This window comes from Brachycentrus maculatus, unplaced genomic scaffold, assembly GCF_059751285.1.
Source record: "Brachycentrus maculatus isolate JH-2025_06_01 unplaced genomic scaffold, ASM5975128v1 h1tg000020l, whole genome shotgun sequence".
NCBI lineage: Eukaryota > Metazoa > Arthropoda > Insecta > Trichoptera > Brachycentridae > Brachycentrus > Brachycentrus maculatus.
In genome coordinates this window covers 476,446-496,271 of record NW_028280774.1, presented here as the reverse complement: position 1 = coordinate 496,271, position 19,826 = coordinate 476,446, and the positions used below count along the sequence as shown (strand labels likewise).

The 19,826-nt window shown below is 38.4% G+C and overlaps 2 protein-coding genes across 2 annotated transcripts; one reads left to right on the top strand and one right to left on the bottom strand.

Annotated features, from left to right (window-relative positions):
- Positions 1-7: 7 nt before the first annotated feature.
- Positions 8-6,318, bottom strand: LOC148313112 (uncharacterized; the record flags this gene model as incomplete). Its single annotated transcript, XM_088267795.1, has 4 exons — positions 5,798-6,318; positions 2,265-2,361; positions 821-987; positions 8-186 (listed from the first exon to the last, which is right to left on the bottom strand). Coding segments are annotated over exons 2-4 (433 nt in total), but the record flags the coding sequence as incomplete, so codon positions are not given.
- A 1,130-nt stretch (positions 6,319-7,448) lies between these two features.
- Positions 7,449-17,118, top strand: LOC148313111 (isocitrate dehydrogenase [NAD] subunit gamma, mitochondrial-like). Its single transcript, XM_088267860.1, has 6 exons — positions 7,449-7,798; positions 9,607-9,873; positions 11,023-11,167; positions 13,024-13,166; positions 13,989-14,140; positions 16,761-17,118. The coding sequence occupies exons 1-6, from the start codon at positions 7,560-7,562 to the stop codon at positions 16,982-16,984; spliced, it is 1,170 nt and encodes a 389-aa protein (XP_088123986.1). The 5' UTR covers positions 7,449-7,559; the 3' UTR covers positions 16,985-17,118.
- The last annotated feature ends 2,708 nt before the right edge of the window (positions 17,119-19,826 follow it).

Below are 19,826 nucleotides of genomic sequence, written 5' to 3'. Positions count from 1 at the left end.
GACCTACCGTCGTCCTCGCCCGTGGCCCACATGGTGACGCTGAACTCGCCCTCCATGGTCTTGATCTGCACCTGCTTCTGCTCCCAGCGCCGCGCGGGGGCCGTGCCGGCGCGCACCTCGTGCTGCTGCTGCTGCGGAGTCACCAGCCCCGTAGCCAGCTGCAGGCCCTGCGGCTGGTGGGAACTCCTGAAGATAGGGAAACTGAGATTCAATACCACTAACTGTAGCAGTAGGCAGAGACCATAGAATGCGTCATGTAACTTGGAGGGATTTTTCCATGGTGTAGAACTTTGGATAAAATAATACGTCAATCCTTGGCCTGTCGAAATATCTGACTAATAATTTGTAACATCTGTTGAAATATCTGACTAATAATTTGTAACATCACAAGGATAAATAAAAGAACAGATCCCTGATTTTTCTTGGTCGGTAATTAGTCCGCGCCATAATCATGCCCTATATCTGTCTCACTCTCGACGCTACGCATCGCCAGTGGGTAAGAGCGACACACGATGCGTGCTTTGATTTATTTATGTTACGATCTTATTTGTTTATATTACGATATATTTCGAGAATAATGTGACACATGTGTATTATAGAGTACCAAAAAGACACAATGAATCCCATTGAACGTTTTTGTTTAGGAAAATAAATAGTTTCTTAACTAAATACATGAGAAAAGTAATCATTTAAAAAACGGTGAAATACCACCGCGCACGGGCGTCCCTCTCAGGAACAAAGTTAACGCGGTTAAAAGGTTAATGGGACTGTACGGAGGTAGAGTTTCATCGTTGGTTTAGCAATCTCCTGGGGCAGTTACCTGATGTTGTGCAGGCCGGGTGAAGTGTACACGGCGCAGAGCGGATCCATGCCCACCTCGCTGCCCTCCTCCTCCAGCTGCTGCATGCCTATCACCTGCTCCTCGACCTCTTCGTACTGGTCCTCCGTGATGTACTCCTCGTACTGGGAGGTCTCTATTTCTTCATACTGGAATCAAAAGGTTCCTTGATCAGTCCCAAACCCGTCATGGCATCCATGAAGCTCAGCTCTAAATTAATGATTTTTATGTGCTGTTTTAATTTTCCGGGAGTATGGACGTAACTGAACGTCGGTGCAAATTTTCCTCAAAGGAGTATCAGCATTAACCCTTTCAATGCCGCAAGGTATTAATATGGCCGTACCCAGCAGGTTGTGATTTTTTTAACAAAGGGTCTCTATTTTTTCATACTGGAATCAAAAGGTTCCTTGATCAGTCCCAAACCCGTCATGGCATCCATGAAGCGCAGCTCTAAATTAATGATTTTTATGTGGTGTTTTAATTTTCCGGGAGTATGGACGTAACTGAACGTCGGTGCAAATTTTCCTCAAAGGAGTATCAAAATAAACCCTTTCAATGCCGCAAGGTATTAATATGGCCGTACCCAGCAGGTTGTGATTTTTTCAACAAAGCTTTTAGAAAGATGACTGTAACTTTTAAAACATCAGTAAATTGTATTATTTTATATTTTCAATATTGAAAGCATTAACTTTGTGGATCATAATGATTTTTTATTTTGAGAAATAAAAAGACTTTGTTTTTTGATCCACTCGAATTTTTATTAACAACCAACTAGTTTCCGCAAAGCCTGTTGCCCTCTTCAGGATTTATTTTATGACTCATAAAGTCATTTTATTTCTCAAAATATTATGTATTTCTTGATCTTCTTGTCTCTATATATTCTAATTTAAAAAATATTTTTTAATAATTTCTATCTTTGTAATACATACATTTCATATTTTTTAATTTTTTTATTTCTTGTTAAAAGAACCCACTCCCCATTGAAAGTCAGATATTACTGGTGTGGTTTAAAAAAATTAAGGATAGAAATTATTGAATTTGAATGAAAATTTGTATTAGAAATTGCAAGAACTATTTGTTAGTAAAATATAATTTTATACTTCAAAAAATACTGAATAATATATATATTTCAGAATGTTAAAATAATTTTTTGTCCGCCTCCGTAGTGTAATGGTCAGCACGCTCGGCTACCGTTCTGGAGGTCCCGGGTTCGATTCCCAAAGGGGGGTAAAATAAATATTAGTGATTTTTTCACTGTAATATTTATTCAAAATTACCATGGACTGGTACCTGAAGCGGAGGGCTGATCACCTTTCCTTCATATGTAAATGATCAAGATAACACTGCGTTTATATGACACAGTGCCCTATGCACCATCTGGGTGCGGATAAGGGTTTTATATATATTTTAGAATAATCATAGTAACCTCGATTCCTACTTCATCATCCCCCATCTCCACCATTCCTGTGGAGATCTCCACCTCACACATTATGTCCGCAGCGTGACCCGCCATAACCTGACGCCTGAAAATAAATTCAAAATAAATAAAGGTCTAAATATATTACACACACGCAATACAGGACTTGAATTAGATTACTTAGAAATACTAGAAATCAAAAAGGCAATCAACACGTTGTCGGCGGGACACGGCATTTGCCGTTTTTTGCGGACTGTCGGTCAACTGCGGGACACGGCAAATGCCGTTTTTGTCGACTGTCGGTTATCGGCGGGAAACGGCAATATACGGGTTTGTTATCAGCGTGAAATAAAATGCATTGAAGGGTAATTTGGTACCTGGGTCTGTTGACGTTATTTGAGATGTGTTATTTGAGTTATTTGTCTGGATTTGCTAGTGTACTGCGTTTAAAGGCGCCGCCAGAAATCTCGAGTTTTTATGCGATCTCAATCTCTAGTTAAGTTTGAGTCATTTCACGTATTGGAGTATTTTTCATACCGCTCGCACTGTTTTGTTTACTGTTTGGTATTTTATTATTTGAATATATTAGCATTGTATAGGGAATGTTACCTCGGAGGGGAAGATTATTTTTTAGAGTTTACAATGCTTCTAAAATTGTGAAATACGGAATACTGAATTAAAAATTATGATGTAATCAAATCAATTATAATTTATTTTTGATGATCAAATGTCATATCGCTCACTCCTTCAAGAACGTCATAAATCAAAAAACTTGATTTTTCAGAAGAACGTTTTTAAAGTTGAAAAATATAGTACAATGTATTAAAAATAAATATGAAGCCACTTACTGAACGTTTTACTGTGCAACAGATCTTTTTAGGTAAAACTTGAAGGTTTTTTCTCCATTTGAAAAATATTTATTATATTTTTTAAAAATAATTAAACAATACCTTTTCATCAAAATGCAAAAACAACATTTTCTGCCCTGTAGCGGGTAAATATTAAGTTGAAAATATGCCTCTTTTGCTGGGATATAATAACTTGGAAACCGGTACACATTATAATTATGTTATAATAATATATTTATAGTGATTTTAAAACAAAGTTACATTTGAATTATATAATTATTAAAAAAATTGTTTAAAACACATAATTAGCAAAAATGTACAAAATAAAAAAAACACCATTTATTTATTTATATAAACTTCATGTACAGAAATTAAATAAGTACATTGGCGGGCTTATTGCTAAAAAGCAATATCTTCCAACCAATTAAAAACAGACTAGTGATATTGTTTAAAACGTTTGATACCATATATAGCTGTTTGCAATCAGAGGGTAGATATAGTACTTGAACATTTAAAAAAAACATAAATTACGAATTAACATGTAAAAAAACATAAATTACAAAAGATGATAATAAGGAGGGCAAAGGAAAAAGGGAGTTTAGGGAAGGAGGTAGAGGGAGGATGTTTGATGGACAGTTAGGGTTCTAATGATAGATAGTAATGTCTCAGACGTTTCTTAAAAGTTATCAGAGAAGGTGCATTTCGCTCACTCCTTTCAAGAACGTCATAAATCAAAAACCGTCAATTTTCAGTTGTACATGTTTTCGGAATGCCCAGAAAATGTACTATATCCCAGCAAAAGAGGCATATTTTTAGCTTAATATTCACCCGCTACAGGGCAGAAAGTGTTGTTTTTGCACTTTGAAGAAAAAGTATTGTTTAATTATTTTTTTGAATATATTAAATATTTTTCAAATGGAGAATTGTACCTAAAAAGATCTGTTGCACAGTAAAAAGTTCCATAAGTGGCTTGATATTTATTTTTAATGCATTGTGTTATATTTTTAAACTCTAAAAACGTTCTCCTGAAAAATCACGTTTTTTGATTTATGACGTTCTTGAAAGGAGTGAGCGATTTGTGTACAAGGAGAGGTAATTCATTCCATAGTCTGGTTATTAATTCATTTATATTGTTGTAGAAGTGTGAAACCATTTTCGGGTTAGTGAAAATATGCAATGTAAAAAATGACATATTTATGTTGACACACAAGTATAATGCATCAAAGTCGTCAAGAAAAACGCATGACACCTGTATCAACATTAAGCTAAGAACTTTAAAGAAAATACATACACAAAATATACAAAAAAAATGTATATATATATATATATATATATATATATATATATATATATATATATATATATATATATATATACATATATATACATATATACATATATATATATATACATATATATACATATATATATATGTATATACAAATATATACATATATATATATATATATATATATATATATATATATATATATATATATATAACTAACTAACTAACTAACCATCACGCCGCTTCCCCGCAGGGGTAGGCAGAGAGAATCGAACGCCACATCACTCTGTCTTTGCAAACATTCTTTGCCTCTTCTACATTCATGCATCTCCTCATACATACCCGACGATTATTACGACTCCTGACCCGGCCGCTTTCAAGTATTTGACATACCTGATTGTGCCAAGTTTTCCTCGGTCGTCCTCTGCTTCTTTTTCCTACTACATTCGCTCCATAAATTTGTTTAACCGTTCTTTCTTCGCTCATACGCTCCACATGTCCAAACCATCTCAACACACCTTTCTTTCTTATATATATATATATATATATATATATATATATATATATATATATATATATATATATATATATATATATATATATATATATATATATATATATATATATATATATATATATATATATATATATATATATATATATATATATATATATGATAAATAATAAATAAAACCCTTATACGCACCCCAATGGTGTATAGGGCACTGCGTCATATAAACGCAGTGTTATCTTGATCGTTTACGCATGAAGGAAAGATGATCAGCCCTCCGCTTCAGGTACCAGTCCAGGGTAATATTGAATAAATACAACAGTGAAAAAATCACTTATATTTATTTTACCCCCCTTGGGAATCGAACCCGGGACCTACAGAACGGTAGCCGAGCGTGCTGACCATTACACTACGGAGGCGGACAAATATATATATATATATATATATATATATATATATATATATATATATATATATATATATATATATATATAGAGCACACTCGGCTACCGTACTGGAGGTCCCGGGTTCGATTCCCAGGGGGGGGTCGAAAAATACATGTGATTTTTTCACTCTAATATTTATTCAATATAACCCTGGACTGGTACCTGAAGCGGAGGGCTGATCACCTTTCCTCCATGTGTTAACGATCAAGATAACACTGCGATTATATGATGCAGTGCCCTATGCACCATTGGGTGAGGATAAGGGTTAGAATAATAATATATATTATTTGTTCTGTTCTACTGAATTAATCGTAAAGGAACGGGGCTAATTATGGGGTCTTATTTATGGTGGGCTATTTTTAGAGTCATAACAATGATATTTAAAAAAAAAAAACAATATTAAGGAAAATAATATATCAACACTTGTGAGGTGCGTCGAGTGTACTCACTTGTACGTCGGGCGAACGCACGTTCAACGTTGTCAACCGGCGGCGGACGGCTCTTCGTTCCGAGATTGCAGATAAATATAAACTTATACTACGCAATCAATTACCATAAATCGAAAATGAGATCCAACCAAACGACCCGAATATCACAAATACGAAGAAAATTGCGAAAAATCACTTTTCCGAACAACAACAACCAAGTGTCAAACGGACATTTGTCCCACCGGCACTCGATTATTTAACTTTATTTAATTTATCTCTCGACAAAAGGATCTCGGAGCCACGGCTGTACTCCGCTTTTTCACGCCAGCCTCGACACTTTGCAAAGTTCAGGCTTCGCCGTGCCCCGGTCGGGGGGGACGCGCGCAAAGTCTCAATATTATCGCGGACGAATATTTGAAATTTACGCGAAAATGTTTATAAAATATGTCCGACTAAATATGGCGTCCAAAGATGTCCGACAAATCCAACATGGCGTTGCAAAATGGACGCTTACGAGAAGAATGGCGGCCGTGATCGACGGACTTTGCCGAAGGTGTACGGACTTAACCGATGATCCGTGATATTTCTGAACGATGCGGAAGAAAAAATAATTATACATAGTTCTCATTGTCAACACTCGTGGCGCTAGTATATACTATAATGTTGCAAGTACAATACCATAATTCACACCTTGGCGAGAATAGTAAACTACAGTTTTATGTCTACCAAACATTAAAAATAGCACCACTAAACTGATTGTACAAGTGATTAGTCTAGTCGCAGGATTTGTTACTAATATTAAATCCTGCATCGAAACTAATCATCCTACTACTTCATCAACTGCTTAGTTGGTTGATAACTTAGTTGGTTGGCACTCCCTGGTTGATAACCAGGGAGTGCCTTGCGCTTACCTGAAATGGTAGAATATAAACTATAATATAATAAGATGTAAATCAATCATAATACAGACACAGAGAATTTTTTTAATGTGTGTATTGCAAACAATTTTGTTATGAAATACTTTTTACCTGTTTTCCGTGCATGTATCTCTTTATATTTATCGGTTTACTATTCCAACTACGACGACGTTGAAGTGAATTATTAGTTAAAATAATCTACTTTCAAATGTCATGATAACAATGATTGTTTTTTCCAACTCTTAAGACCCATAGTCGTTTAATTATGAAAAATAGGGTCAAGCTGTCATGGACCATAGAAACAAAAATAAACTACGAACAAATTCTATAATGAATAATTTTTAAACTATCAAGATTTAAAATTGGAATTGTTAGCACGTTTCAGCTCATAAAGTGAAGAGATTTCGATAAGATATAACTCGCATAAAAACCATGAAAAAGAGGTTAAGAATGGTGACTAGTTTCAACTAATTTTCAAAATTTCAATTTTATTCAAATTAACTCAACAAAGATGTAGAAGAATATGGAAGTCTGGCCATTTACGGGGCTTACGACCGTCATATAACATTCACCAATTCTACCCATGATTTACAACCACAATACTAAAATTCTTGGAGCTTCTTATTATATTGAAAAACGAAATTGATTTGGTTTATACCAAGCATTTTGTAGTAAGTTGTCATAAACTATTCAGATAATTTGCTTTTATTTAGCGAGATTATTTTCGCCGTGTGGCAACACCAGATCAGATGTCTGCCAATTTTCGTTTTTTGAGCCTTATTCAATAGGGCCAAATTTTCGCGAAGTGTAAAACCCATTAAACTACAATAATTCACATAATTCTGTTTTGAAAAATCATCACCACGATGGCCTTAAGGATACCGAGCCTGCTGAAGTCCAAACTGGCGCCGGAGATGAGAGTTTTGGCGAGCGGGTACGCGACGGCCGCGAAGCTGTCGGACTACGACCAGCAGCACAAATGTCCTGTGATCCGCAAGCAAGAGGTGCTCCCGAAGGCGGAGTATGGCGGGAGGCACGCTGTCACCATGTTGCCTGGCGGCGGCATCGGCCCAGAACTAATGGGATACGTAAAAGAGATCTTCAGGTAGGTAACTGATTACGTATTTCGTAGGTATTTTCATCCGACGTTAGTGATAACAGGAATTTTGGATCCCTTACTGGATCTATCAGGCATGTCAGGCAGCCTGTTAATTTGGGTTTAAGCAGTATATCGTGTATGTTCTGACAAAAAAAACGTTACCTTAGTTATGCCATTTTCGAAAATGCCATAACTAGGCGAAGCAATTGTCACCAAATTGATTTTTATGTACATGTTGAGTGTGTCCAAATACTTGTTCACAAATCTGGATTATCTCCAATTATAGGAGTTATTTTTCATATTATTTTTTGACATCTCATCAAGGATGAAGAAGAATATGGAAGTCTGGGCATTTACGGGGCTGACGACCGTCATAGGCTGGTTTAAGTGATCACTTTACACACGTGTAACATTCACCAATTCTACCCATTATTTACAACCACACTACTCAAATTCTTGGAAGCTCTATATATATGAACCAATTCAAAAACATTATTCTTGAATCACTAGAAATTCACTAGAGACATCTATTGGTGAGATGAAAAGAAGCTTTTTATTGAGCAGAAACTCTTATATTAGTATGTGAGGTCCGAATCCTGGATTATAATCACACACATGAGAAACGCCAGAAAATATCATTTTCATTTTTATCATTTAAGCTTATAAATTTGACCAGATAATTTATTTACAACATTTTTTGAGTGTGTCCAAATACTTGTCCACAAAATCTGGATTATCTCCAATTACAGGTGTTATTTTCATAATTATATAAAAAAAACTCGCTTATAGCTTTTTAGCAATAAGCCCCGCCAATGTACTTATTTCTTTTCTGTAAGTAAATAAATAAATCGCTCACTCCTTTCAAGAACGTCATTAATCAAAAATCGTCAATTTTCAGTTATGCATGTTTTCGGAATGCCCAGAAAATGTACTATATCCCAGCAAAAGCGGCATATTTTTAACTTAATATTTACCCGCTACAGGGCAGAAAGTGTTGTTTTTGCATTTTGAAGAAAAGGTATTGTTTAATTATTTTTTTGAATATACTAAATATTTTTCAAATGGAGAAAAAACCTTCAGGTTTTACCTAAAAAGATCTGTTGCACAGTAAAAAGTTCAATAAGTGACTAGTAATTTGTTTTTAATACATTTTATTATATTTTTAAACTTTAAAAAGGTTTTCCTGAAAAATCAAGTTTTTTGATTTATGACGTTGTTGAAAGGAGTGAGCGAAATATGAACCAATATTGAAACATTGTTCTTGAATTACTAGAATTTTACTAGAGACATCTATTGGTGAGATGAAAAGAAGCTTTTTATTGAGCAGAAACTAGAAAAGGAGATATCGCTCACTCCTTTCAAGAACGTCATAAATCAAAAAACTTGATTTTTCAGGAGAACGTTTTTGAAGTTTGAAAATATAATACAATGTATTAAAAATAAATATCAAGCCACTTATTAAACTTTTTACTGTGCAACAGATCTGTTTAGGTAAAACCTGAAGGTTTTTTTCTCCGTTTGAAACATATTTTGTATATTTAAAAAAATAATTGAACAATATATTTTCTTCAAAATGCAAAACAACCCTTTCTGCCCTGTAGCGGGTAAATATTACGTTAAAAATACGTTCTTTTGCTGGGATATAGTACATTTTCTGGGCATTCCGAAAACATACACAACTAAAAATTGACGATTTTTGATTTATGACGTTCTTGAAAGGAGTGAGCGATATAGCTTTTTAGCAATAAGCCTGCTAATGTACTTATTTATTTTCTGTACATGAAGTTTGAATAAAATGCATGTCTCTGTGTCAGGATCTCCGGCGCGCCCGTGGACTTTGAGATGGTGGACATTGACCCCGACGCAGAGGACAACCTGGACCTGGAGTACGCCATCTCCACCATCAAGCGCAACGGGGTGGGGATCAAGGGCAACATCGAGACCAAGAGCGAGCTGGCCGGCGTGCTGTCGCGCAACGTGGCCATGCGCAACGAGCTGGACCTCTTCATCAACATCCTGCACTGCAAGTCCTACGAGGGCGTGCCCAGCCGGCAGAAGGATATCGACCTGGTCATCATAAGGTACAAATCTTGTAAGCCCTTATCAGCACTGGTCATCAAAAGGTACATGTCTTGTAAACCCTTATCAGCACTGGTCATCATAAGGTACATGTCTTGTAAACCCTTATCAGCACTGGTCATCATAAGGTACATGTCTTGTAAACCCTTATCAGCACTGGTCATCAAAAGGTACATGTCTTGTAAACCCTTATCAGCACTGGTCATCATAAGGTACATGTCTTGTAAACCCTTATCAGCACTGGTCATCAAAAGGTACATGTCTTGTAAACCCTTATCAGCACTGGTCATCATAAGGTACATGTCTTGTAAACCCTTATCAGCACTGGTCATCATAAGGTACATGTCTTGTAAACCCTTATCAGCACTGGTCATCATAAGGTACATGTCTTGTAAACCCTTATCAGCACTGGTCATCAAAAGGTACATGTCTTGTAAACCCTTATCAGCACTGGTCATCAAAAGGTACATGTCTTGTAAACCCTTATCAGCACTGGTCATCATAAGGTACATGTCTTGTAAACCCTTATCAGCACTGGTCATCATAAGGTACATGTCTTGTAAACCCTTATCAGCACTGGTCATCATAAGGTAATATCGCTCACTCCTTTCAACAACGTCATATATCAAAAATTGTCAATTTTCAGTTGTGCATGTTTTCGGAATGCCCAGAAAATGCACTATATCCCAGAAGAAGTGGCATATTTTAAACTTAATATTTACCCGCTACAGGACAGAAAGTGATGTTTTTGCATTTTGAAGAAAAGGTATTGTTTTATTATCTTTTCAAATGGATAAAAATATTCAGGTTTTACCTAAAAAGATCTGTTGCACAGTAAAAAGTTCAATAATTAGCTTGATATTTATTTTTAATACATTTTATTAATATATTTAAACTTTAAAAACAATCTCCTGAAAAATCTAGTTTTTTTATTTATGACGTTCTTGAAAGGAGTGAGCGACATGTAAAAAAACTATATATTTGATATTTGAAGCAATAACTTTGTGATTTTCCATTAAGCGGTTAGCTTCGGAACCGGTAAACATTATAATTAAGTTTTAATAAAATAAATCATGTATTTTAATTACACTATGTATATTATACTTTTATAAAGCAAATATCCCGATTATATTTGTGATTTATTCCCTCAGACAGAACACGGAAGGCGAGTACGCCATGCTGGAACACGAGTCCGTGCACGGAGTGGTGGAGTCCATGAAGGTGGTCACAGCGGAGAACAGCGAGAGGGTGGCCAGATACGCCTTCGAGTACGCCAAGAAGAATGGGCGCAAGAAGGTACCATACTTGTTAGGCTAGGTTAGGTGGTGGAGTCCATGAAGGTGGTCACTGCAGAGACAGAGGGTCGGCAGATACGCATTTGAGTACGCCAAGAAGAATGGGCGCAAGAAGGTACCATACTTGTTAGGTTAGGTTATGTTAGGCGGTGGAGTCCATGAAGGTGGTCACTGCAGAGACAGAGGGTCGGCAGATACGCCTTTGAGTACGCCAAGAGGAATAGGCGCAAGAAGGTACCATACTTGTTAGGCTAGGTTAGGTGGTGGAGTCCATGAAGGTGGTCACTGCAGAGACAGAGGGTTGCCAGATACGCCTTCGAGTACGCCAAGAAGAATGGCCGCAAGAAGGTACCATACTTGTTAGGTTAGGTTAGGTTAGGCGGTGGGGTCCATGAAGGTGGTCACTGCAGAGACAGGGTTGCCAGATACGCCTTCGAGTACGCCAAGAGGAATGGGCGCAAGAAGGTACCATACTTGTTAGGTTAGGTTAGGTTAGGTTAGGCGGTGGGGTCCATGAAAGTGGTCACTGCAGAGACAGAGGGTTGCCAGATACGCCTTCGAGTACGCCAAGAAGAATGGCCGCAAGAAGGTACCATACTTGTTAGGTTAGGTTATGTTAGGCGGTGGAGTCCATGAAGGTGGTCACTGCAGAGACAGAGGGTTGCCAGATACGCCTTTGAGTACGCCAAGAGGAATGGGCGCAAGAAGGTGCCATACTTGTTAGGCTAGGTTAGGTGGTGGAGTCCATGAAGGTGGTCACTGCAGAGACAGAGGGTCGCCAGATAAGCCTTTGAGTACGCCAAGAAGAATGTGCGCAAGAAGGTACCATACTTGTTAGGTTAGGTTAGGTTAGGCGGTGGAGTCCATGAAGGTGGTCACTGCAGAGACAGAGGGTCGCCAGATACGCCTTTGAGTACGCCAAGAAGAATGGGCGCAAGAAGGTACCATACTTGTTAGGTTAGGTTAGGTTAGGCGGTGGAGTCCATGAAGGTGGTCACTGCAGAGACAGAGGGTTGCCAGATACGCCTTCGAGTACGCCAAGAAGAATGGCCGCAAGAAGGTACCATACTTGTTAGGTTAGGTTATGTTAGGCGGTGGAGTCCATGAAGGTGGTCACTGCAGAGACAGAGGGTTGCCAGATACGCCTTCGAGTACGCCAAGAGGAATGGGCGCAAGAAGGTACCATACTTATAGGTTAACCTTTGAATACACAAAGAAAAATGGATGCAAGAAGGTAGCAAAGTTGTGAGTTCTTCAATGTCATTATTCATATATTTCTTTCTTACCAGGGGTGTTAGTTGAAGTTTGCCGGTTTTTTCATTAAAGAAAACGCTTAATTTTCGGGAGAATCTCAATTTTTTTTTATTCAAAGTATTGACCATCGGATTCTATACATTTTGCCCATCTTAGAGGCAAATCATGGATACCATTCCAAAAAAAATATTTCTCTTTCGAGGCAAACCATTGGACGAGCCATTTTTTGCCTCTTTTAAAATTGGCAAAGCGCTGCTCTGCGAGTGAGTGTCCCATCGATGCGAAAAGGTGATAGTCGGACGGGGCAAGGTCTGGAGAGTACGGCGGGTGCGATAATATTTCCCGATTCAATGCTTTGAGAGTGTTCTTCACCACTTAGCTGTATGAGGCGGTGCGATTTTCGATTTGCCTCTTATTCTCTTGGTCTTCATCCAATAACGCCACTTAGTTAGTTAGAATGAATTCATCATGGTCAGTCTATTTGATGCTTCATGTTCGTCCGCAGTACATTTTTCTATGGCGCTCTGGTCGGGCGCCGCAGCATGGAAAATGTTCAAATATTGGTTAGATAGAAATCTTTATTTTGTTCCTGTGAATTACCAGGTAACCACGATCCACAAGGCCAACATCATGAAGCTGTCTGACGGCCTGTTCCTGGAGACCTCCCGCCGGGTGGCCAAGGAGTACCCGGAGATAGACCACAACGACATGATCATTGACAACTGCTGCATGCAGCTCGTCTCCAAGTAAGCACTCTTCGATAGTCTGTCAAGGAATATAAATTACAAAGATTATTTATATAAATTACCTATACTTAAGGTAAAATGTAAAAAGACTCTTGTCAAAGTGCTAGAAGAATCCCGCTTGGAAATACTTCCTCAGACACATGGAATAGATGAATCGCGCTCTACCTAAAGTAAGCAAATAGAACGCTCGCAAGCGTCTCCCGCTCTCTACCAACAGTATGGAAAAGGGCCCTAATTATACTCTGGCAGTCTGCCGCCCGACCCTCAGTATACTAATCACAAGTAGCCGCAACACCCAATTCCCATCTGTACAATGTTTGCAGGCGTCTCTCGCGCTCTACCTAAAGTAAGCAAATAGAACGCTCGCAAGCGTCTCCCGCTCTCTACCGACAGTATGGAAAAGGACCCTAATTATACTCTGGCAGTCTGCCACCCGACCCTCAGTATACTAATCACAAGTAGCCGCAACACCCAATTCCCATCTGTACAATGTATGCAGGCGTCTTTCGCGCTCTACCTAAACTAAGCAAATAGAACGCTCGCAAGCGTCTCCCGCTCTCTACCGACAGTATGGAAAAGGACCCTAATTATACTCTGGCAGTCTGCCGCCCGATCCTCAGTATACTAATCACAAGTAGCCGTAACACCCAATTCCCATCTGTACAATGTTTGCGGGCATCTCTCGCGCTCTACCTAAAGTAAGCAAATAGAACGCTCGCAAGCGTCTCCCGCTCTCTACCGACAGTATGGAAACGCTCCCACAAATAATGTGTTGATGCTATAGTGGGCCACGTGACCTTAAACACTCTAGCTTGTTTGCAGGCCGCACCAGTTTGACGTGATGATCATGACCAACCTGTACGGCACCATCGTGTCCAACGTGGTGTGCGGGCTGGTGGGGGGCGCGGGGCTGCTCTCGGGGCGCAATTACGGTGACCACTACGCCGTCTTCGAGCCCGGCACCCGCAACACGGGTGAGTACCGCAACCACACACCGCATAAATACACTCGCAGGGGTAGGCAGAGAGAATAGAGCGCCACACCACTCTGTCCTTGCAAACATTCTTCACCTCTTCCACGATCATGCATCTCCTCATACATACCCGCCAATTGTTACGACTCCTAACCTGACCGTATTATTTATTTAATTTCCAAGCTTACATTTTTGTCACTCGTATCTATTACCACAGTATGTGGAGCAGAGGACAAAAGATTTTTTTCCAATTTGAATGTAACTGTCTACCTAGATTTTTGTTTTATTACGGTGAGAATGAGTGGTTTTCTGAAAATGTAATAATGTTGTGATTGGTTCCAGGTACGGTGAGAATGAGTGGTTTTCTGACAATGTAATAATGTTGTGATTGGTTGGCAGGTACGGTGAGAATGAGTGGTTTTCTGACAATGTAATAATGTTGTGATTGGTTGGCAGGTACGGTGAGAATGAGTGGTTTTCTGACAATGTAATAATGTTGTGATTAATTTCCAGGTACGGTGAGAATGAGTGGTTTTCTGACAATGTAATAATGTTGTGATTAATTTCCAGGTACGGTGAGAATGAGTGGTTTTCTGACAATGTAATAATGTTGTGATTGGTTGGCAGGTACGGTGAGAATGAGTGGTTTTCTGACAATGTAATAATGTTGTGATTGGTTGGCAGGTACGGTGAGAATGAGTGGTTTTCTGACAATGTAATAATGTTGTGATTAATTTCCAGGTACGGTGAGAATGAGTGGTTTTCTGACAATGTAATAATGTTGTGATTGGTTGGCAGGTACGGTGAGAATGAGTGGTTTTCTGACAATGTAATAATGTTGTGATTGGTTGGCAGGTACGGTGAGAATGAGTGGTTTTCTGACAATGTAATAATGTTGTGATTGGTTGGCAGGTACGGTGAGAATGAGTGGTTTTCTGACAATGTAATAATGTTGTGATTGGTTGGCAGGTACGGTGAGAATGAGTGGTTTTCTGACAATGTAATAATGTTGTGATTAATTTCCAGGTACGGTGAGAATGAGTGGTTTTCTGACAATGTAATAATGTTGTGATTGGTTGGCAGGTACGGTGAGAATGAGTGGTTTTCTGACAATGTAATAATGTTGTGATTAATTTCCAGGTACGGTGAGAATGAGTGGTTTTCTGACAATGTAATAATGTTGTGATTGGTTGGCAGGTACGGTGAGAATGAGTGGTTTTCTGACAATGTAATAATGTTGTGATTGGTTCCAGGTACGGTGAGAATGAGTGGTTTTCTGACAATGTAATAATGTTGTGATTGGTTGGCAGGTACGGTGAGAATGAGTGGTTTTCTGACAATGTAATAATGTTGTGATTAATTTCCAGGTACGGTGAGAATGAGTGGTTTTCTGACAATGTAATAATGTTGTGATTGGTTGGCAGGTACGGTGAGAATGAGTGGTTTTCTGACAATGTAATAATGTTGTGATTGGTTGGCAGGTACGGTGAGAATGAGTGGTTTTCTGACAATGTAATAATGTTGTGATTAATTTCCAGGTACGGTGAGAATGAGTGGTTTTCTGACAATGTAATAATGTTGTGATTGGTTGGCAGGTACGGTGAGAATGAGTGGTTTTCTGACAATGTAATAATGTTGTGATTAATTTCCAGGTACGGTGAGAATGAGTGGTTTTCTGACAATGTAATAATGTTGTGATTAATTTCCAGGTACGGTGAGAATGAGTGGTTTTCTGACAATGTAATAATGTTGTGATTGGTTGGCAGGTACGGTGAGAATGAGTGGTTTTCTGACAATGTAATAATGTTGTGATTGGTTGGCAGGTACGGTGAGAATGAGTGGTTTTCTGACAATGTAATAATGTTGTGATTAATTTCCAGGTACGGTGAGAATGAGTGGTTTTCTGACAATGTAATAATGTTGTGATTGGTTGGCAGGTACGGTGAGAATGAGTGGTTTTCTGACAATGTAATAATGTTGTGATTAATTTCCAGGTACGGTGAGAATGAGTGGTTTTCTGACAATGTAATAATGTTGTGATTAATTTCCAGGTACGGTGAGAATGAGTGGTTTTCTGACAATGTAATAATGTTGTGATTGGTTGGCAGGTACGGTGAGAATGAGTGGTTTTCTGACAATGTAATAATGTTGTGATTAATTTCCAGGTACGGTGAGAATGAGTGGTTTTCTGACAATGTAATAATGTTGTGATTGGTTGGCAGGTACGGTGAGAATGAGTGGTTTTCTGACAATGTAATAATGTTGTGATTGGTTGGCAGGTACGGTGAGAATGAGTGGTTTTCTGACAATGTAATAATGTTGTGATTAATTTCCAGGTACGTTGAGAATGAGTGGTTTTCTGACAATGTAATAATGTTGTGATTGGTTGGCAGGTACGGTGAGAATGAGTGGTTTTCTGACAATGTAATAATGTTGTGATTGGTTGGCAGGTATGGTGAGAATGAGTGGTTTTCTGACAATGTAATAATGTTGTGATTAATTTCCAGGTACGTTGAGAATGAGTGGTTTTCTGACAATGTAATAATGTTGTGATTGGTTGGCAGGTACGGTGAGAATGAGTGGTTTTCTGACAATGTAATAATGTTGCGATTGATTGGCAGGTACGGCGATCGCGGGGAAGAACATCGCCAACCCGATAGCGATGGTGAATGCGTCCATAGACATGCTGGAGCACCTCGGGCACCACCACCACGCCGGGCTCATCACCCGCGCCGTGCTCAAGACCCTCAGCCAGGACCGCGTGCACACGCCCGACCTCGGCGGCCACCACACCTCCTCCGACGTGGTGCAGAGCATCATTGCCAACCTGCAGCTGGTCAAGTAGCCACCGCGACTTCATCACTCTCTCAGTGGTGCAGAGCATCATTGCCAACCTGCAGCTGGTCTAGTAGCCACCGCGACTTCATCACTCTCTCAGTGGTGCAGAGCATCATCGCCAACTTGCAGCTGGTCAAATAGGCGCACCATCGCAATTCCATCGTGACTTCATCACTCTCTCATCTCCCACAGTGGTGTAAAGCATCCTCATCGATCCGCAGCTGGTCTAGTAGGCGCACCACCGCGATTCCACCTTAACTTCATCACTCTCTCATCTCCCACAGTGGTGCAAAGCATCATCATTCATCTGCAGCTGGTCTAGTAGGCGCCTGCTGCCCTCCACCTCGATTTCATCACTATCCCATCTCTCACAGAGCATCATCATTTATCTACAGCTGGTCTTCGTTCTTGCTAGCGATATATGCAACTACATCACGGATCTGACATAATAATAAAACAACTAGCCTTTCCATTTTTGTTTTATTTGACTAGTGGCCAGGTTTAGTTTTTACCGACATCACATGCTGTTATATTTTGTGTATAAAAAGGATTGTTAAAATTGTGGCATGGTAATATAACACTCTCCTTATCATTCATCATTCACTTTGTGTAATACCACTTAAAAACTCTACTTCATGACTCAAGGTCGTGAAGTAGTGTTTTTAAGTGGTATTACACAAAGCGAACGATGAATGATAAAGAGTCACATACTGTTAGATAAAATAATTGTTATTTTATATTATACATGCACGCAGTTTCACTAAGAAATGTCAGCACAAAACTTATACAGATTTTTCACTCCAAATTGGATGTTTTACAAACCAAATTATAGGTTTAACCATTTCAGGACAACTGGTTACTGCTGCTAACCACAAATTTAAAATAAATTGTCTATGTGCCTACAGGTTTCTAGTTAAAACCATAGTGCAATATGTGTTGCCTATGTAACAGAAATATTGCTTGTATAGATTTCATGTTGGTATCATTGTCTCGGAGCTTATTTCATACGATTTATTGTGGCGATGTGCACATGTCGGGATATTTAGAGGTTATAATAATACTACAAATAAGAAACATATAACAATATTTTACCTCATATTTTCACTAATAAATGCCTTTATTTATACTTTATAAAACATGGTCTTTGTTGCTAACCACCAGGCACATAATGTGTATTTCTAATTTTGTTGAGGGATAAATATTGTATCGTCTGTGTGCACAATTTTCAGTTGCTGTATACACTTATTTTTAAATTATTTTTAGAAATTAATTGTGTAAAGTAAAATATTATTTATTCTGTCCTCAAAGGGTTAATAATATAAATAATAAAACCCTTATCCGCACCCCAATGGTGCATAGGGCACTGCGTCATATAAACGCAGTGTTATCTTGATTGTTTACACATGAAGGAAAGGTGATCAGCCCTCCGCTTCAGGTACCAGTCCAGGGTAATATTAAATAAATATGACAGTGAAAAAATCACTTATATTTATTATACCCCCCTTGAGAATCGAACCCGGGACCTCCAGAACGGTAGCCGAACGTGCTGACCATTACACTACGGAGGCGGACAAAGGGTTAACAAATTCAAATTTAATGTTTTATTTTATTTTATAATAAAGTTTAATTTTTTTTAAATATATTAAAAGTAATTAAACTCATTCAACTAACGCACTTGCTAGTCCTAAGAATACAATGTGTAGGCAGGTATATTCACTAGCGGTATGTAGTGCTAATATGGATATAATTTTTTTTAAACTTTTTTTATAAAATACAATATAACGTCCAATTTGATTTGTACAATATTCAATTTGGTTTGTAAAATGTCCAATTTAAAAGCGAAAAACCTGTATCCAACACCATTCTTTCGTTATTACGTTGCCTAAACCATTTTTAATCTTATCCATTATGCATGTTCTTCTAAATCTTTGCCAAATTTTCTTTGTTACTTATTGAATTGTCAGCCTTTAAAAACGTTGTACGTTTTCCGGGCACTTGACATCTCGACCATGTATAGGTATTAATAATAATTAAACCCTTATCCGCACCCCAATGGTGCATAGGGCACTGTGTCTTATAAACGCAGTGTTATCATGATCGTTTTACTTATGAAGGAAAGGTGATCAGCCCTCCGCTTCAGGTACCAGTCCATGGTAATATCTAATAAATATTACAGTGAAAAAATCACTTATATTTATTTTTACCCCCCTTGGGAATCGAACCCGGGACCTCCAGAACGGTAGCCGAGCGTGCTGACCATTACACTACGGAGGCGGACAATAGGTATTAATAAATTAAATACTAATCAGAAACTTGATTTTAAAACGACTTGTGATAATATTTATTGTGTTTTAATGTTATGGACAAAAGTCCCTTATTTATTTGTGAATGTTATTGAACTAAAGACATGTTGCAATTATATGTACTTTATTTATTGTGTTGAAAATATACGTTTTAATTGTTGCACACGACTTTTTATTTATTGCTTGTGTAGAAAAACCATCATGATGTATGGAATTGAAAGTAGAGCGGACACCGTTGCCACAAACACGCGCTTAGAGTGTCAGAAATGAAGACTCTAAGAAGCATATCAGGCAAGAGTCTTCGAGATAGAATAAGAAATGCTAGGATCAGGGAAATATGCGAGATGGGAGATGTCGTTAGGTGGGGAAGGCAACGAAGGAGACAATGGTATGCGCGTGTGAGGAAAATGGAACCATCCAGACTCCCCCACATTGCAGAACAGCCAACCCCACTAGAGGACTCCCGGGCAGACCACCAAAGAGATGGGTGGATAGCTGGGAATCTACATCGTAGGAGGCCAATCCCTCTTAAAAAACAGGCCACAA

Coding starts and splice junctions, on each gene's coding strand:
- LOC148313111 (XM_088267860.1), top strand. CDS start 7,560: ATGGCCTTAAGGATACCGAGCCTGCTGAAGTCCAAACTGGCGCCGGAG. Junction 7,799..9,606: donor TACGTAAAAGAGATCTTCAG/GTAGGTAACTGA, acceptor TCTCTGTGTCAG/GATCTCCGGCGCGCCCGTGG. Junction 14,141..16,760: donor GCCCGGCACCCGCAACACGG/GTGAGTACCGCA, acceptor ATTGATTGGCAG/GTACGGCGATCGCGGGGAAG.